The 17,503-nt window shown below is 41.9% G+C and overlaps 1 protein-coding gene across 1 annotated transcript; it reads left to right on the top strand.

Moving 5' to 3' along the window:
- The first annotated feature begins 928 nt into the window (after positions 1-928).
- PHAX (phosphorylated adaptor for RNA export) lies at positions 929-17,048 on the top strand. The gene is made up of 5 exons (XM_008067849.1): positions 929-1,062; positions 3,449-4,065; positions 7,976-8,096; positions 11,320-11,403; positions 16,661-17,048. The coding sequence occupies exons 1-5, from the start codon at positions 967-969 to the stop codon at positions 16,928-16,930; spliced, it is 1,188 nt and encodes a 395-aa protein (XP_008066040.1). The 5' UTR covers positions 929-966; the 3' UTR covers positions 16,931-17,048.
- The last annotated feature ends 455 nt before the right edge of the window (positions 17,049-17,503 follow it).

Raw genomic sequence — 17,503 nt, forward strand, 5'->3', positions numbered from 1 at the left:
GGGGGGGGGGGGGGGGGGAACCTGGAAGATTCAAGTCAGACAGTAATCTCATATATAGACATCCCTTGGTATCTGCAAGGGATTGGTGATTGCGGTTCCAGGACACAAACACACACACCCATACCAAAATCAGCACATGCTCAAGTCCCTTTTTGAAAATTCTTATTTTATTATTATTATTATTTTGAAACAGGTTCTTAACTCCCTCACCCAGGAGAGAGTACAGTGGCATGATAATGACTCACCAAAGACTCAACCTCTTGGGCTCAAGTGATCCTCCTGCCTTGGCCTCCAGAATAGCTGGAACTACAGGTGTGCAACATCATGCCCTGCTCATTTTTCTACTTTTTTGTAGAGACAAGGTCTTGCTATGTTTCCGAAATGATCTCCAACTTCTGAGCTAAAGCAATCCTCGGCTGCCAAAAGTGCTGAGATTACAGGTATGGGCCAGTACACCAGGCCTCCAGTCCCTTATGTAAATTGGCGCAGTAGAGTCGGCCCTGGATAACCGCGGGTTCCACATCCATGGATATGGAGCGCCGACTGTACTGTCTGCAAGGCTTCCCTGCAAGCTACTATAGTGGATTGTGGAGGAGCAGGCATAGAAGCAGGGACGCTTGCCCAGAGCATCCAGGAGAGGAGTGTGAGGCCAGGAAGGAATCGTAGACAAGAGCCGTCCTGCACATCCTTATGCTGCACGAAAACAAAATTTGGAAGAAAGTGTTGGAGGCACAGGTGATTCACTTTCCCAGGACAGTTCGAATGTCTGCAAGGCTGCCACGTTTCCTATCAGTCTTGGCAGATGGGCGCCCGCTGGCCTCTGGGCCGGGCTAGTTCTCCGCTCGGGGGCGCCCACGCGACCGCCGCCGCCGGCCCGGCGGTTCCTCCGTCCCGCCGGAAGTGCTCTCCTGACCCGCCGCCCCTCCGGAAGTGCTCTTCTGACCCGCCGCGCCGTGCCGCAGGAAGATGGCGCTGGAAGCGGGAGACATGGAAGACGGACAGCTTTCCGACTCGGATGCCGATATGACGGTCGCACCCAGCGACAGGCCGCTGCATGTACCGGTGAGTGTGAAGGGCGGGCGTGTGGGCTGAGCGCGCGGAGCCCCGGCTACGGGGTGGCGGTAAAGGTGGGGTAGGCTTGCTTCCCCGAGTCCGGAGCGAGGATCCCGGGATGCGGCGTACAGTGGCTGCAGTAATGGTTAGGAGGGCGTCGCCGGACCGGGCTCGTGGGGCCCGAGCTGCAGGAGGCTGGGAGCGGGGCAGCGGCCTGCAAACCCCGGCCCGGCAGTTTGCTGCGAGGCGGGGCTCGCGGTCTTTGATGCCTCCCGGAGGCGGGCTAGGGACGGTCTCTCCTCCGCCTACCACGCGCTTTTCATTTTCTAAACTTAGCAGCTTCCCCACTCCAGCGCCTCTAGGGTGTCAGAAAGGGCAGATTTTGCCAAAAATGAAGGACCTGGGGACATCGGCCCGAAACAGCCGGTGATACTCATTTTCATCCTGAGCTGATAGAAAAACCTCTGAGGCCCAGTAATGAAGTTCATTGCTTACTTGTAAACCCTGTCTTACATATTCCCATTGAACCTTGCTTTGTCATGTGGTATTATGGCATTGTTAGGTTTTGTATTAACTTATCAGCTTTCTAAATGAAAGCTCGTCTTGACGTAGCAACCTCTTCGAGAGGGTTTTGGTGCCACCACTGTGTGATCTACAAGTTTATTCATCTTTACTGCTTTTTTGTCCCCATCTGTAAAGTTGGCATGATGTGGACGGAAGCAGGAGGGTTATTTTAAGAATTCTGTGGAGCATACAGCTCACAGTAATGTCTGACAAATATTAGCAGTGATTATTATTTGAAGTTAGGGACTGTCTTATTGACTTAAATCACTCCCACCCACATTTCTATAACATATAGGAGCTCAACAAATACTTGGTTTAGTGTTTAGTACAAAAAGCAAAGGTGACTTCTTTTGCATGCAATTGTCTTAGGAAACTAGTACCAAGATATTTTGTTTTTCAATCTCAGATTGTTTTACATAAATTGACCCATGACTTGGCAAATAAACTTAATGCCATGGATTTCAGTTTTGTTTTATTTATTTATTTATTTTTTGAGTTGGAGTCTCACTCTGTCTCCCAGACTGGAGTGCAGTGGCCACTCCTGGCCACCGCAGCCTCGATCTGCTGGGCTCCGGCGATCCTTCCGCCTCAGCCTTCCGAGTAGCCAGAATTACAGGCATGCGCTACCACGCCCAGCTGATTTTTTGATTTATTGTAGGGATGAGGTCTCGCTGCCCAGGCAATCCACTCACCTCAGCCTCCTAAAGGCGCGGGATTACAGGCTGAGCCACCGAGCCCGACTGGATTTTAGTGTCATATCAAGGGTTTCTATCCAAAGAAGTTTACCATCTAATTTAAAAGGAATAGTCACAGAAAAAATATAAAAGAAGTAGGTGTGCCTGAATGCAACACTGATATCTTTGAAAAGAAAGAAAACAAATTTAGTTTTAACTGCCAATAACAATTATTTATGTATGTCATTTTCAAGCACTCTGACAATAACTGAAAAGACAGAAATCTTTTAAAGGTGAGAATTAAGAGCTTTGGTAATTTTTTAGAAGGAGACCTTAGAATGAAATGCTGTATTAGCTGTACAGATAAGAACTTGCTGCTTTACCGCGAATAATGGTCCACACTTGTAATCACAGAAGCAGGAGGATTGCTTGAGCTAGTAGGTCAGGACCGGTATGGGCAACATAGCAGATCTCATCTGTACAAGATATACAGAAATTAACCAGGCTTGGTGGCATGCATGATGGTGGCTACTCGGGTAGCTGAGATGGAAGGATTGTGTGAGCCCACTTCAAAGCTGCAGTGAGCTATGATCATGTCACTGCACTCCAGCCTAGGCAACAGAGCAAGATCTTATCTAAAATTAAAAAAAAAATAAGAATATATAGCTTTAGCCGGGCTTGGTGGCTCAGCCTGTAGTCCCGCGCCTTTGGGAGGCTGAGGTGAGTGGATTGCCTGAGCCTGCGGGTTCGAGACCCGCCTGGGCAACTTGGTGGCCCTCGTCTCTATAATAAATCAAAAAATCAACGGGGCGTGGTAGCGCATGCCTGTAATTCTAGCTACTTGGAAGGCTGAGGCTGAAGGATCGCCGGAGCCCAGCAGGTCGAGGCTGCGGTTACCAGGAGTGGCCACTGCACTCCAGTCTGGGTGACAGAGTGAGACTCCAACTCAAAAAAAAAAAAAAAAAGAATATATAGCTTTAAAATGGCAAATTCTATGTGAAACTTCTAGGGACTGGGTTGGTTTCAAACATGTCTTTCAGGATCAGTTCCAGTTAAGAGTGGTTCAGAATAACTGAATCTCTAAATATTAAAAAATAGCACATGGTAGTAGAGTTCATGTGTTTTGTGGAATTGATTGTATTTCTTTTCATTGGCAGAAAGTACTTGGTGGGGACAGTGCTGTGAGGGCCTTCCAAAGTACCACAACAGCATGTGTACCAGTATCACATTATCGGACTGTTAAAAGTGTGGATTCAAGTGAAGAGAGTTTTTCTGATTCAGATGATGATAGCTCTCTTTGGAAACGCAAGCGACAGAAATGTTTTAATCCTCCTCCCAAACCAGAGCCTTTTCAGTTTGACCAGAGCAGTCAGAAAGCATCTGTTGCTGGAGGAAAGAAAGTTAACAACATATGGGGTGCTGTGCTGCAAGAACAGAATCAAGATGCAGTGGCCACTGAACTTGGTATCTTGGGAATGGAGGGCAATATTGACAAAAGCAGACAGTCTGAGACCTACAATTATTTGCTTGCTAAGAAACTTAAGAGAGAATATGAAGAGCACACAAAAGAATTAGACAAGGAGCTAGATGAATATATGCATAGTGGCAAAAAACCAGAATCAAAGGAAGAGGAAAATGGGCAAGGTCATCTCAAAAGGAAACGACCTGTAAAAGACAGACTAGGAGGACACAGACTAGAAATGAACTATAAAGGCCGATATGAGATCACAGAGGAAGATTCTCAAGAGAAAGTGGCTGATGAGATTTCTTTCAGGTGAGTATTTAAATTTGAATCACAAATAAGCTTGCAGGTGCGTTGGCTTAGCCTATAATCCCAGAACTTTGGGAGGCTGAGTTGATAGGATGGGTTGAGCCCAGGAGTTTGAGATCAGCCTGGGTAACATAGTGAGACCTCATCCCCGTTTAAAAAAAAAAAAAAATTAGACTGATAGTAGTGTGTGCTTGCAGTCCCAACTATTCAGGAAACTGAGGCAGAAGGATTGCCTGAGCCCAGGAGGCTGAGGCTGTGATGAGCTATCATCATGCCACTGCACTCCAGCCTGGAAAAAGATCCCAACTCAAAAAAAAAAACAAAAAAAAAAATGAGCTCTCAACCAAATATCTTCTGTTTACAGGAAAGAAAATAGACTACAAATATATTAGTGGTGATTTTTCTTTTTTCAGATGATTATTATTATTATTTTTAATCTCAGGAACTGACTCTGGGCTTATTTTTGGTTATATGAACACATTTGTATTTTCTTTTTTTTTTTTTTTTGAGTCAGAGTCTCATTCTGTCACCCAGGCTGAGTACAGTGGCATGATTACAGCTCACCACAGCCTCAAACTCCTAGGCTCAATCAATCCTTCTCCCTCAGCTTCCCCAGTAGCTAGAACTACAGGCACATGCCACTAAACCTGGCTAATTTTTTTTTTTCTTTTGTGAGTTGGAATCTCACTGTGTCTCCCAGACTGGAGTGCATTGGCTGCTCCCGGCCACCGCAGCTTCGACCTGCTGGGCTGCAGCGATCCTTCCGCCTCAGCCTTCCAAGTAGCTGGAACTACAGGCGCGCGCTACCACACCTGGCTCATTTCTCTTTTTTTTTTGAATTATTGTAGAGATGATGTCGCGCCACATTGCCCAGGCGGGTCTCGAACCCACGGGCTCAGGTAATCCACTGACCTCAGCCTCCCAAGGTGTGGGATTACAGGCTGAGCCACCGAGCCTGGCTTAGCCTGGCTAATTTTTAAATTTTTTGTAGAGATGAGATCTCACTATGTTGCCCAACCCAAGCTGGTCCCCAACTTCTGGGCTCAAGCAAACCTCCTGCCTCAGCCTCCCAAAGTGCTGGGATTACAGGCATGAGCCACCACACCCAGCCTGTTTTCTTAAGTATTAACAGGCCTGATAGCATAATTTTTACAGACCTTTCAAAACTCCTAAGAAACTCTTTGCATTTAGTGCTATAGAGCTCTTTAAATAAAACATATCCTTTAGAGTAATTTTTTGTTTTTTAGTCACTTGTGACTTGTTAAAAAAACTTCAAGGTGTATTTTACAGATTATTATATTCACCCATTTCTAGTGTTAATTTTTTAGTAAATTTACCAAGTTGTACAACTGTCACTTTTTTTTTTTTTTTTTTGAGTCAGAGTCTTGCTCTATCACCCAGGCTGGAGTAGTGGCACATTCACAGCCACTGCAGCCTCAAGCTTTACCACGCCTGGCTAATTTTTGATTTACTGTAGTGACAAGGTCTCACTATGTTGTCCAGACTGGTCTCAAACACCTGGGCTCAGATAGTTCTCTCACCTTGTCTCCCAAAGTGCTAGGATAACAATTGTGAGCCACTGCCCAGCCACAACCATCACTTTTAAAACATTTTCATCACCCGGTAAAATCCTTCACATTTATATGCTAATTTACTGTTAATCCCTGTTCTCATCCTAGACAACTGCTAATTTTTCTGTCTGTATTTGCACTTTCTGGATATTTTATATAAATGGCTCATACAGCCAAGTGCGGTGGCTTACACCTAGAATCCTAACACTTTGGGAGGCTAAGGCCAGGAGATTGCTTGAGGCCAGGTGTTTGAGAGAAGTCTGGACAACACAGCGAGACCTCATCTCTACAAAAAAATAATTAGCCAGGTGTGGTGATACTCACCTATAGTCCCAGCTACATGGGAAGCTGAACAGAAGGATCGCCTGAGCCTAGGTGGTCGAGGCTGTGATGAGCCTTGATGGTGCCACTGTATTCCAGCCTAGATTACAGAGTGAGACCTAGATAAAAAAAAAAAACAAAAGTAGCCGTACAGTGTGTGGTCTTCTTCCTAGCTTCTCTCACTTAGTGAATGTTTATGAGAGTGATTCATGTAGCAAGATTAAACCTAATTTCACATTGAACGAATATTCTACTCTATTATGAATATTGCTGTTATTAACCTTTGCATCTAGATCTTTTAACATGTATTTTTATTTCTTTTGAGTAAATAGCTAGGAGTAGAATTGGTTGGTGTATGATAAATTTGCAATTCACATATTTTTAACAAGTTCATATTTTAAAGTACTATTTTTATTAGATCTAAGTCACTAATGAGCAGTGTTACAAATTTGAAAGGAGTTGTGGTTCAAGAGTAATATGGCTGGTAGGAAAACAAGTATTTACTTCCAGGCAAGCCTATCCAAACACCGTACTGGATATTTGTGTTTTGGTTTTTTTTTTTTTTTTAGTTGGAGTCTCACTCTGTGACCCAGGCTGGAGTGCAGTAACACGATCATGGCCACCACAGCCTCCACCTGCTGGGCTCAGGCGATCCTTCCGTCTCAGCCTTCCAAGTAGCTGGAACTAGGCGCGTGCTACCATGCCTGGCTAATTTTTGTTTTATTGTAGAGATGTGGTCTCACCAAGTTGCTGGAGCTGGTGTTGAACCTGCGGGCTCAGGCAATCCACTCGCCTCGGCCTCCCAAAGTGCTGGAATTACAGGCTGGCCACTGAGCCCAGCCTCGATTTTTTAAAATACAGGAAGGTTTGCTGTAGAGGAACATGGAGATTTTATAAACCAAAACTTTCACTTTATACATAAGAAAATCAAGACCCAGTAGTTATGTGGCTTGCCCAAGGTTACAAATTTGATTGGTGTCAGTTCTGGAGCTAAAATCTAGTCCTTGTGTTCCTAGTCTAGTGCTCTTTGCGGGTCTGATTAAGGAAATGGTAAGGCTTCTGCACTGCTGATTTCTCTTTCATCTCTTGAGTATGTAGGCTGACATTAGAAGAGATAGTTAGACTACTTGTTTCTAACCTCTTAGTGGCAAAATGAAAATAATCCTCCCTCATAACATTGTTGAGAAATTAACTGACATAGTACATACAAGGTTCTTAGGATTGTCCTTGCGATAAACCATAATAATTTCTATTCTTTGTTTTGAGGCAGGGAGCCTATGAAGCAAGTATCCATTCTGAAGCCCCCAAACATATCCAGTTAGGAGAGCTAGCTTTTAGGCATAATAATTGAAAGCATAGTGTATGTCTTGTTTTGTTTTGTTTTGTTTTTGAGTCAGAGTCTCACTCTGTCGTCCGGGATGGAGTGCAGTGGCATCACAGCCCACCACAGCCTCCATCTGCTAGGTTGATGCAGTCCTTCCACCTAAGCCTTCCAAGTGGCTGGGAGTGTAGGCACGTGCCACCACACCCAGCTAATTTTTTTATTTATTGTAGAGATGAGGTCTCACTATGTTGCCCAGCCTCAAACTCCTGGGCTCAGTCAATCTTCTTGCCTCAGCCTCCCAAAGTGCTATGATTACGGGTGGGAACTGTTGCACCCGGCCTGTTAGTTGTTTTGATTGGAGTAGACTGTTTTTATCTCTTACATTTAGGCTTGCATTCACCTTACTATATGGTCACATTTATTTTGAAATCTGCCATAATTCAATAAGGCAAATACTTCAGAACCCAAGTGTGAGACTTGAAATGGAAATTTGAGGTTACTATCTCCTGTGTGACCTAATATTAGGAATGTTTACATATCAGTGATTTCAAGGTTAAAAATTGAAAATTTAGCAAAGCAAATACCACTAGAATCAGATTTTTATTCTAGTTGGGGACAAAACTGGAGACTAAGGCAGATTTTTTCAACTTTGTGCCACAAATAAATTGGTTAATTGTGTTTATTTGTTCCTTACCAGGTTACAGGAACCAAAGAAAGATCTGATAGCTCGAGTAGTGAGGATTATTGGGAACAAAAAGGCAATTGAACTTCTGATGGAAACTGCTGAAGTTGAACAAAATGGTGGCCTCTTTATAATGGTAAGACTGCTTTGCTGGTTTTGCTTTTATATTGTTTATCATGTGGTTTTGTTGTTGTTGTTGGGTTTTTTGTTTATTTGTTTAGCAAATTTAACTTACCTCTGTTGGATCTCTTATTTATCATGCATTATTACAGCATGATCAAGGTTTAAAAAAAACTGTATCAACAATGAAGACTGAATTTAAAAATTCCGTACAGTCGCTTTTGCAATTAATGCTTCTCTTACCAAAAAAAAAATAGATAAATTATAGCCTGTTAGTGTGTAGTCACCAACACATCTCTTACTCACAACTCATTAAAGGTAGGGAATGAATTTTTTTTGTTTTTTTAAGATGTGGCATATAAGGGACTGAAATTTTGAGACAGCAGAGCCTTGGGGAACCTGAAAGCTCAGGTTTTGAGAATATGGGTTTTGGAGTTTGGGTACCCTTTTTGAGTTTTAGCTGTGCAGCTTATTAACTGAAATTTGGCTAAATTATTTGACTCATTGGAGCCTCATTCTCCTCAATTGTAAAATGTGGAGTAATTTTGTGTTGTAGGGATTAGAGAAGATGATGCATGTAAAGTACTAATCACAGTGCCCGGTACTAACTTGCAGTGTTTTTAGCTTATTAATTCATACATTCTTGAAAAAGAGGGTAAAAAAGTCTTATTATGTTTAAAGCACAGATAGATATACAGTATTTCTGTGGCTCACACCTGTAATCCTAGCACTTTGGAAGGCCAAGCAAGGTGGGAAGATTGCTTGATTCCAGGAGTTTGAGACTGCCTGGGCAACATAGGAAGATCTGGTCTCTATAAAATAAACAAACAAACAAACTTCATGGATGATGGGAGTTGAAGGGGGAAAAAATTCTAAACACAGTCCTGGAATGGGGAAGCAGTAGTGGGAAAAACATATTAATGAACACTTTACTGTGACATCAAGAGCTCCTAGATCATGAGCAGTGGCAATTATCTTATAGAAGGGTTTTGCAGATCTCATTTAATTTAGCTTTTAGCATGGAGTAAGGATGAATGTTTGCATGACTTCCTTTTGTTATTCATGAAGTGAACAGTAACATCACAAGAGAGATCAGTATTACGCTTTGTGCAGGAAGAGAAAAGAAACAAGTAGAACTGATAGCATTGGCTAAGGAACTAGCCTGTGAATGTAAATTACAGAAGTAAAAACAGGAGTTAACACAAGTTATAATAATCATGAATGCACTGGCATCCTTGTTTGTGTCATTGTTGAAGAATTCTGATTTTCACTTATTGAACACAAAGTTACAGATTTCATCAATATTTTACTACTGTAATAAATTAAACTTCACATTCCAGTCAGCTAATACAAATCTGCTGAATGTTTAGAAGATGCAAGTCCAAATTCCCTTTCTTTTTTCTCACTCTGTCACCCAGGTTAGAGTGTAGTGGTGCAGTCAGCTCACCATAGCCTCAACCTCCTGGGCTCAGGCAGTCCTTCTGCTTCAGCCTCCTAAGTAGTGGAAACTACAGGCACATGCCACCATGCCTGGCTAATTTTTTGATTGTTTTGTAGAGAGAAGGTCTCGGTATGTTTCCTAGGCTGTTCTCCAACTCAACTCCTGGGCTCAGTTCTCCCACCTCAGCCTCCCATAGTGTTGAGATTTCAGGCGTGAGACACTGTGCCTAACTTAAATTCACTTTGTTTTGATACATTCTCTCCTTGAACAGTTACTTAGTGCCTGCCATGTTAATGAACAGTAACATTACTGTTACTGCTTTGAACAGTTACTGAGTGCCTCCACAACAGGGAGCTTTGCTCCTTGGGGGTAATAGGAAATAATAGGGGATAATAAGACCCGCCTGGGCAGCGAGACCTCATCTCTACAATAAATCAAAAAATCAGCCAGGCGTGGTAGCACATGCCTGTAATTCCGGCTACTTGGAAGGCTGAGGCGGAAGGATCACTGCAGCCCAGCAGGTTGAGGCTGTGGTGGCTGGAAGTGGCCACTGCACTCCAGTCTGGGCGACAGAGTGAGACTCCAACTCAAAAAAAAAAGAAGAAGGCAGTCTATAAGCAATAAATATAATAACTTCAAGTAAGAAAAGTGTATCAGGTGGAAGTATAGGAAGTAGAGGAAAGGAGGACATTGTGGTTTAAATTAAGAGTGGTCAGGGTAGAGACATTATTAAGAAGGCGCTGCTTGAACAGACGTGAAGGTAAATTCGTGAGTGCTGCAAGGATGACAGACCCAGCAGAAGTAACAACCTCTGTCAAAGTGAAGACTGCGTGACAGGGCCAGAGATAGTGTGAACTGAGTGTTTTGGGTGCAAAATTTGAGGGGGTGCCAAAAAAACTCAGTAGTCAAAATACGTAATATTTAATGCACTAGTTTCAAAAATCAAAATTAATGCAAAAAACCCATAATAGACAAAATTTTAAATCAAGGCAGGCTCTGACCCTGTCCTTGCAAGACTGCTCTCCACCCTAATCTCTACATGGGCTGATCTTGAACCTGTGAGCTCAGGCAGTCCTCTCACCTAGGCCTCCCAAAGTGCTGGGATTATAGGTGTGAGCCACTGCACCCGGCCTGTATGACATTTTTTAAATCCGGTCTACTTTCCATGGGCAGCAAGTTTGGTTCCATGTTTTTGCTGTTGTGAGTAATACTACAATAAACTTGCATATTGATGACTACCCAATAGCTCCAACACCAGTTATTCAGTAGTCTTTACTTTCTCTGGCTTGAGAAGGTATTTGTATTTATATCAAAGACTAAATTCCCAAGTGTATTTGGCCGTTTTCCTGAGTTTTCTCTTCTGCTCTATTGATCACTCCAGTTTTATTTCCGTATCATACTGCCTTAATTATTGAGGCTTTATGCTGTGTTTCAATATCTAATAGAATATTCACTGATTTGGCCAAATGGCATATAAAAGCAGAAAATCCAGTCATTTTTTCAGTCATTTAAGCTGAAGGTCCTGTTACTTTTGGTTACAAGGTAGATTTTATAAATCATAGAATTTTGAAGTTGAGAAAGACAAAAGATCACTTTTGGCCTTCATTTTGTAGATGAAGAAACTAAAACTCATGTTCTTGGTGATGTCCTCATGTTACCCGTTTCATGAGAGTTAGAATCATGACGACCTCAAATCTGGTAATTCCGTCTATCTCTTTAGGTGTGTCTCTGCTAAAAGATGACATGGCCATTCATGGGAAGAGTCTATGCAGTCTAATTTTTCTATTCCTTTTTGTAGAATGGTAGTCGAAGAAGAACACCAGGTGGAGTCTTTCTGAATCTCTTGAAGAACACTCCTAGCATCAGCGAGGAACAAATTAAGGTAATGATGATGTTCTCCGCTTTTAAGATCTATCATAATTTGACTTCCATACAGCCTCTGCTTCATTTTCTGTGACTCTCTCTCACCTGTTCTGCCTTAATGGACTAGTTTTGTCTCATTTCAGGTAAAACTTAGGCCTTTTCTAAAGCCTTGCCTCCTCTTTTTCTTTCCCTTAGAGCCAAAACAAGATTTCTTTTATTTTTATGGTAATTTTTTAGGACTCTTAGCACATAATTATTTTTTCTATTTTCCTAAAACTAATAAAACTTTTCAAGCATACAGGATAGAAAAAGAATAATTTAATATATGTATCCGTATATCCTCTACCTAGGTTCAATGGTTGTTAGTATTTTGACATCCTTACTTTACCTATATAGTTTTTTTTTTTTATCCCATTTGGAAATAATGGCAAAAACATGATCCCGAATCATAATCATTTCAGCAAGCATCTCACACTAATGTGGATGATATCTTATATAACCACTGGACCCATTATTTGTAAGAAAAATTAAAATTTCATAGTATCATCCAGTATCTAGATCTTATCCCAGTTTCATGAATAGTTCCAAGAATATATTTTATACCTTCCCAACCAGTATCCATTTTAGGTTTTCACATTGTGTTTGCTATCTCCTTTGATGCTGTTTATTTATCTATCTATTCATCTGTCTCTTTTGGAGACAAGGTCTCACTCTGAGGGGCAGTCTGGAGGGCAGTGGCTCAATCATAGTTCACTGTAACCTTGAACTCCTAGGTTCAAGTGTTCTTCCTATCTCAGCCTCCTTGCACCACCACACCTTGCTCCTTTTTTCTTTTCTTTTTTTTTTTTTAAGTTGGACTCTCCCTCCTTCACCCTGACTGCAGTGCAGTGGCACGCACGCTCACAGCCACCCCGCATTGACCTGGGCTCCCCCTTCCACCTCAGTCTTCTGAGTAGCCGGAACTACAGACGCACGCTATCACGCCCAGCTGTTTTTTATTTTATTGTAAGAGATGACATCTCGCCAGGTGGCCTGGGCTTTTATGATTTAGACCTTTTGAAGAGTTCAAGATGGTTTTCTTTTTCTGTTTGGTTTGTTGTTGTTTGAGCTGAGGTCTCGACTCTGTCACCCAGGCTGGAGTGCAGTGGCATGTTCATGGCTCATCACAGCCTTGGCCTTCTGGACTCAGGCGATCCTTCTACCTCAGCCTCCTGAGTAGTTGAGACTACAGGCATGCACTACCACACCCAGCTAGTTTTTTATTTTTTTGTAGAGTTGAAATCTTGCTATATTGCCTAGGCTGGTCTCCAAATCCTGGGCTCGAGCCATCCTCCCACCTGGGCATCCCAAAGTGTTGGGATTTCAGGTGTGAACCACTGTGATCAGCCAAGATAGTTATCTTATAAAATGTTAGATTATTGTTTTATTATTCTGGTGATGTTTCTTCGTAGCTTTGTTTCATTTATTCTTCTGTCTCCCATATTTCTTATAAAATGAAAGTTGTAGGCATTGTAGACACTTTAGTATTCTTAATCATTTTTGTATTTCGTATTCTTAATCACTTTTGTGTTTGGAATGTCTTGTTTGGAGATATATCTACAATGTAGGTTTTTCACAACTTAAAAATTTGACATACTTTAGTTTGTTAATCAGAGAATATGATTTGCACTCAGCATTTATGACCAAGATTGGGAACTAACCTCTCGCATGGGAAAGAGCTGGTGCACATCCAACACAGCTGCTGTATTTGAGTAGCCTGTATGTTCCTTATTATAACAGTAGGTGATAAAGATAAGAAGAATGTGTGTTTTAGCCATTCTGACTATAATGTTATTGATGACAGATAAGTAAAAGTCACTTATATTGAGCTGATATTCCATGTGAACATATTTTGCGTCTGTTTGGTATTGTTTATTTTTTCGTAAGTTTCCTAGCTGTTCACTTTCAGTTTAAGTTTGTTACATTAAAATTCCTATAGGAAATGTTACCAATACTGCACATCTGAAATCTGTAGTAACTGTTTTTTTCCCCCTCACTGAAATAACGATTTTATTTTGTTTGTTTGTTTGTTTTGAGTTGAAGTCTCACTCTGTTTGTTTTGAGTTGAAGTCTCACTCTGTTGCCCACGCTGGAGTGCAGTGGCACAATCACAGCTCACCGCGGCCTTGACCTCCTTGGCTCTAGGCAGTTGACCTCCTTGGCTCTAGGCAATTCTTCTGCCTTAGCCTCCCAAGTAACTGGGACTACAGGTGTGTGCCACAATGCCCAGCTAATTTTTTTTTTTTGGTAGAGACAAGGTCTCACTATATTGTTCACACTAGTCTTGAACTCCTGGCTTAAAGTGATCCCCCCACCTCAGCCTCTCAAAGTTCTGGGATTACAGGTGTGAGCCACTGAACCCAGCCTAGAAAATGATTTTGATAACATGATTTTTAACAATGTAAGTTTCCTTAGGAACACAACTGTTGTGGTGAGCCATGATTGTGCCACTGCACTCCAACCTAGACAACAGAGTGAGACCCTGACTCAAAAAAAAAAAAGGAACACAACTGTTGAATGGTAGCAGAGATTATACTTTAAAGTTTCTTATTCCTTCCTGCTAATTCTGTGTACTGCTTATAGGCTACTTAGCATAAATTTTAGGAGAGGGTCTTTTTTATGTCACCATTTTCTTTTTTTTTTTTTGAGTTGGAGTCTCACTCTGTCGCCCAGACTGGATTACAGTGGCCGCTCCCGGCCACCGCAGCCTCGACCTGCTGGGCTCCAGCAATGCTTCCGCCTCAGCCTTCCAAGCAGCTGGAACTACAGGCGCGCGCTACCACGCCCAGCTAATTTTTTATTTATTGTAAAGATGAGGTCTCACCAAGTTGCCCAGGCGGGTCTCAAACCTGCAGGCTCAGGCAATCCACTCACCTCAGCCTCCCAAAGGCGCGGGATTACAGGCTGAGCCACCGAGCCCCGCTCCAGTCACCATTTTCCATAGTGTTTTTTGTTTTTACAAACGAAGGGATTTGCACTTCATATACTTTAAAGAATATAATAAGAATGACTTGGCTACAGATTTAGGACTCCCTTCCCAGAAGATAATAGAGTCTCAGATATGTGTCCTTTTTTTAAGCCTTTGAACCATCTCTTTGATAGTACTGGTTGACTATCCTCAATCTGAAAATCAGAAATCCAGAATGCTTCAAAATTGGAAACTTTTTGAACGCCAGCGTGATGCCACAAGTAGAAAATTCCACATAAAAATACTTAACGCAAACTTTGTTTATGCAAAATTGTATAAAATATTGTATAAAATTATATTCAGAGTATGTCTGTAGGAAACATAAATGGGCTGGGCCCGGTGGCTCACACCTGTAATCCCAGCACTTTGGGGGAGGCCAAGGCGGGAAGATCACTTCAGCCCAGGAGTTCAAGACCAGCCTGGCAACATAGTGAGAACTTGACTCTACAAAAAATTAGCTGGGCTTGGTGGCACACAACTGTAGTCCCAGCTACTCAGGAGGCTGAGGTGAAAGGATTGCCTGAGTCCAGGAGGTCAAGGCTGCGGTGAGCAATGATCATGCCACTGCACTCTAGCCTGGGTGACAGAGTGAGACCCTGACTCAAAAAGAAAAACGTAAATGAGTTTCGTGTTTAGACTTGGGTCCTATCCCCAAGATATCTCATTGTGTATATACAGATAATTCCAAAATCTGAAAAACTTAGAAATCCAAAACACTTCTGGTCTCAAGCATTTCTGATAAGGGATACTTAACCTGTATAGTCATTTTGGTTTTCTACTTAAATCCCTGACCTATTTTTTTCTTTTGTATCTTCTATAACTCCTTTTGCCTATCTATATCAAGATTCCCAGAGGTTATTTTATGTTTTTTAATGTTTACATGGTACTTTCATATAAGTGTATGTTCTACAGCAATTCTTATCTTCTGGTGATTTTGCCCCTCGGAGGACATTTGGCAATATCTGGGGACATTTTTGGTTGTCACATTTGGGGGTGGGGTGGGTATGTTTTACTCAGGCAAGCAGTCGGTAGGCCACAAATACTGCTAAACACCTATGTACACAACAGACTCCCATAAAGTTTCCCATAAAGTCCCTTTTCTGGCATCCTGGAATGTATCCTAGTGCTGACTGTAGTATTTCCATGCTTATGATAAACGTTTTTGACAGAGGCATATATTCTAACATGTTGATTTCAGTAATTTTTTTTTTTTTTTGAGTTGGAGTCTCACTCTGTCACCCAGACTGGAGTGCAGTGGCCGCTCCCGGCCACCGCAGCCTCGACCTTCCGGGCTCCGGTGATCCTTCCGCCTCAGCCTTCCAAGTAGCTGGAACTACAGGCACGCGCTATCACACCTGGCTAATTTTTTTTTATTTATTGTAGAGATGAGGTCTCGCCAAGTTGCCCAGGTGGGTCTCGAACCCGCAGGCTCAGGCAATCCACTCACTTCGGCCTCCCAAAGTGCTGGGACTACAGGCTGAGTCACTGAGCCCAGCCTCAGTAATATTTTTAAGTGCTGAATTTTTTCTTGCATCGGGTAGATGATGTGATTATTCTTTTTCGCATAGTTCAGGCATGGCTCTGTTTCTTAGCATGAGTGATTACATATTGTTATGACATTTCAAAGTTAGTAAGTTTTTTTGTTTGTTTGTTTTTAAGTCGGAGTCTCACTGTCACCCAGGCTGGAGTACAATGGCATGCTCACGGTCACCACAGCCTTGACCTGCTGGGCTCAGGTGATCCTTCCACCTCAGCCTTCCAAGTAGCTGGAACCACAGGCATGCACCACCACAGCCAGCTAATTTTTTGATTTATTGTAGAGACGAGGTCTTGCCAAGTTGCCCAGAGTGATCCCAAACCCATGGACTCTGGCAGTCCTCTCACCTCAGCCTCCCAAAGTGCTGGGATTATAGGCGTGAGCCACAGCACCCAGGGGTTAGTAAGTTTTTATTCCAAAGACATCTCTTTTGTTATGTGATAAATTGTATTTTATTTAAACCATAAACACGATTTTTCTGCTATATCTGTTCACTTTAGCTATAGAGATGATGTATTACGGTGGGCCCTTGGCCTAACACTGGGTTGAGCATGAATCAGCTTCAGTCTTTGCTTGCAGTGAGGACTTATTTAATATCTTGAACTCTGTCTAATAATAAGTGTAATAATATTTGCTTATTTTTTTCTGGAGATAGTGATTATAATGGACCTGTCTTGTAAAAGTTTTTAATGATGGTACCTCTTATGTACTAATGTTGTTCCTTTATTATAGGATATTTTCTACATTGAAAATCAAAAGGAATATGAAAATAAAAAAGCTGCTAGGAAGAGGAGAACACAAGTGTTGGGGAAGAAGATGAAACAAGCTATTAAAAGTCTAAATTTTCAAGAAGATGATGATACATCACGAGAAACTTTTGCAAGTGACACAAATGAGGCCCTGGCCTCTCTCGATGAGTCACAGGAAGGACATGGAGAAGCCAAGTTGGATGCAGAGGAAGCCATTGAAGTTGATCATTCTCACGACTTGGATATCTTTTAATCCTTTAAGTACATTTTGGACATTTTGAGAATAAACCTTTCTAAAATAACATCGTAATAAATCATTTCTACTGAGATTGTTACATTTTACTTTGCACTGATAAACATGAGAATCTGGAGAAAAAAGAACTCTTCTAGTTTTAAGTAAAACTTAATTTATGTGGGAAAATGAATATGATTGATAGAAACATTTAAAGATGTATCATGTCTGAGAAAATACTTAAGAGCATATAGCACAGGATTTAATTTCTCAAACTACTGCATGTGCTGATTATTATGAGTATCACTACTTGATGCTCAGCTTTGTCCAGGTCACTATAACATACCATTCAAAATTTTGTTTGCTTTTTCTGAATTATCTTTGTGGTGAATTATGCCTTGGTTTAGAAACATTCCATGAAAAGATCCTAATGGGTCATATAAGTTATTAAACTATTACACATTCGGATTTCTTTTTTCTGTGTTCTGAGAACGCTTAGGCAATTTTAAGAATGGAGACTGAAATTAAAAGAGATTATACTGCCGGGCTCGGTGGCTCAGCCTGTAATCCCGCGCCTTTGGGAGGCTGAGGTGA

Source organism: Carlito syrichta, unplaced genomic scaffold (assembly GCF_000164805.1).
Source record: "Carlito syrichta isolate Samal-C Ts95f unplaced genomic scaffold, Tarsius_syrichta-2.0.1 Scaffold309791, whole genome shotgun sequence".
Lineage (NCBI taxonomy): Eukaryota > Metazoa > Chordata > Mammalia > Primates > Tarsiidae > Carlito > Carlito syrichta.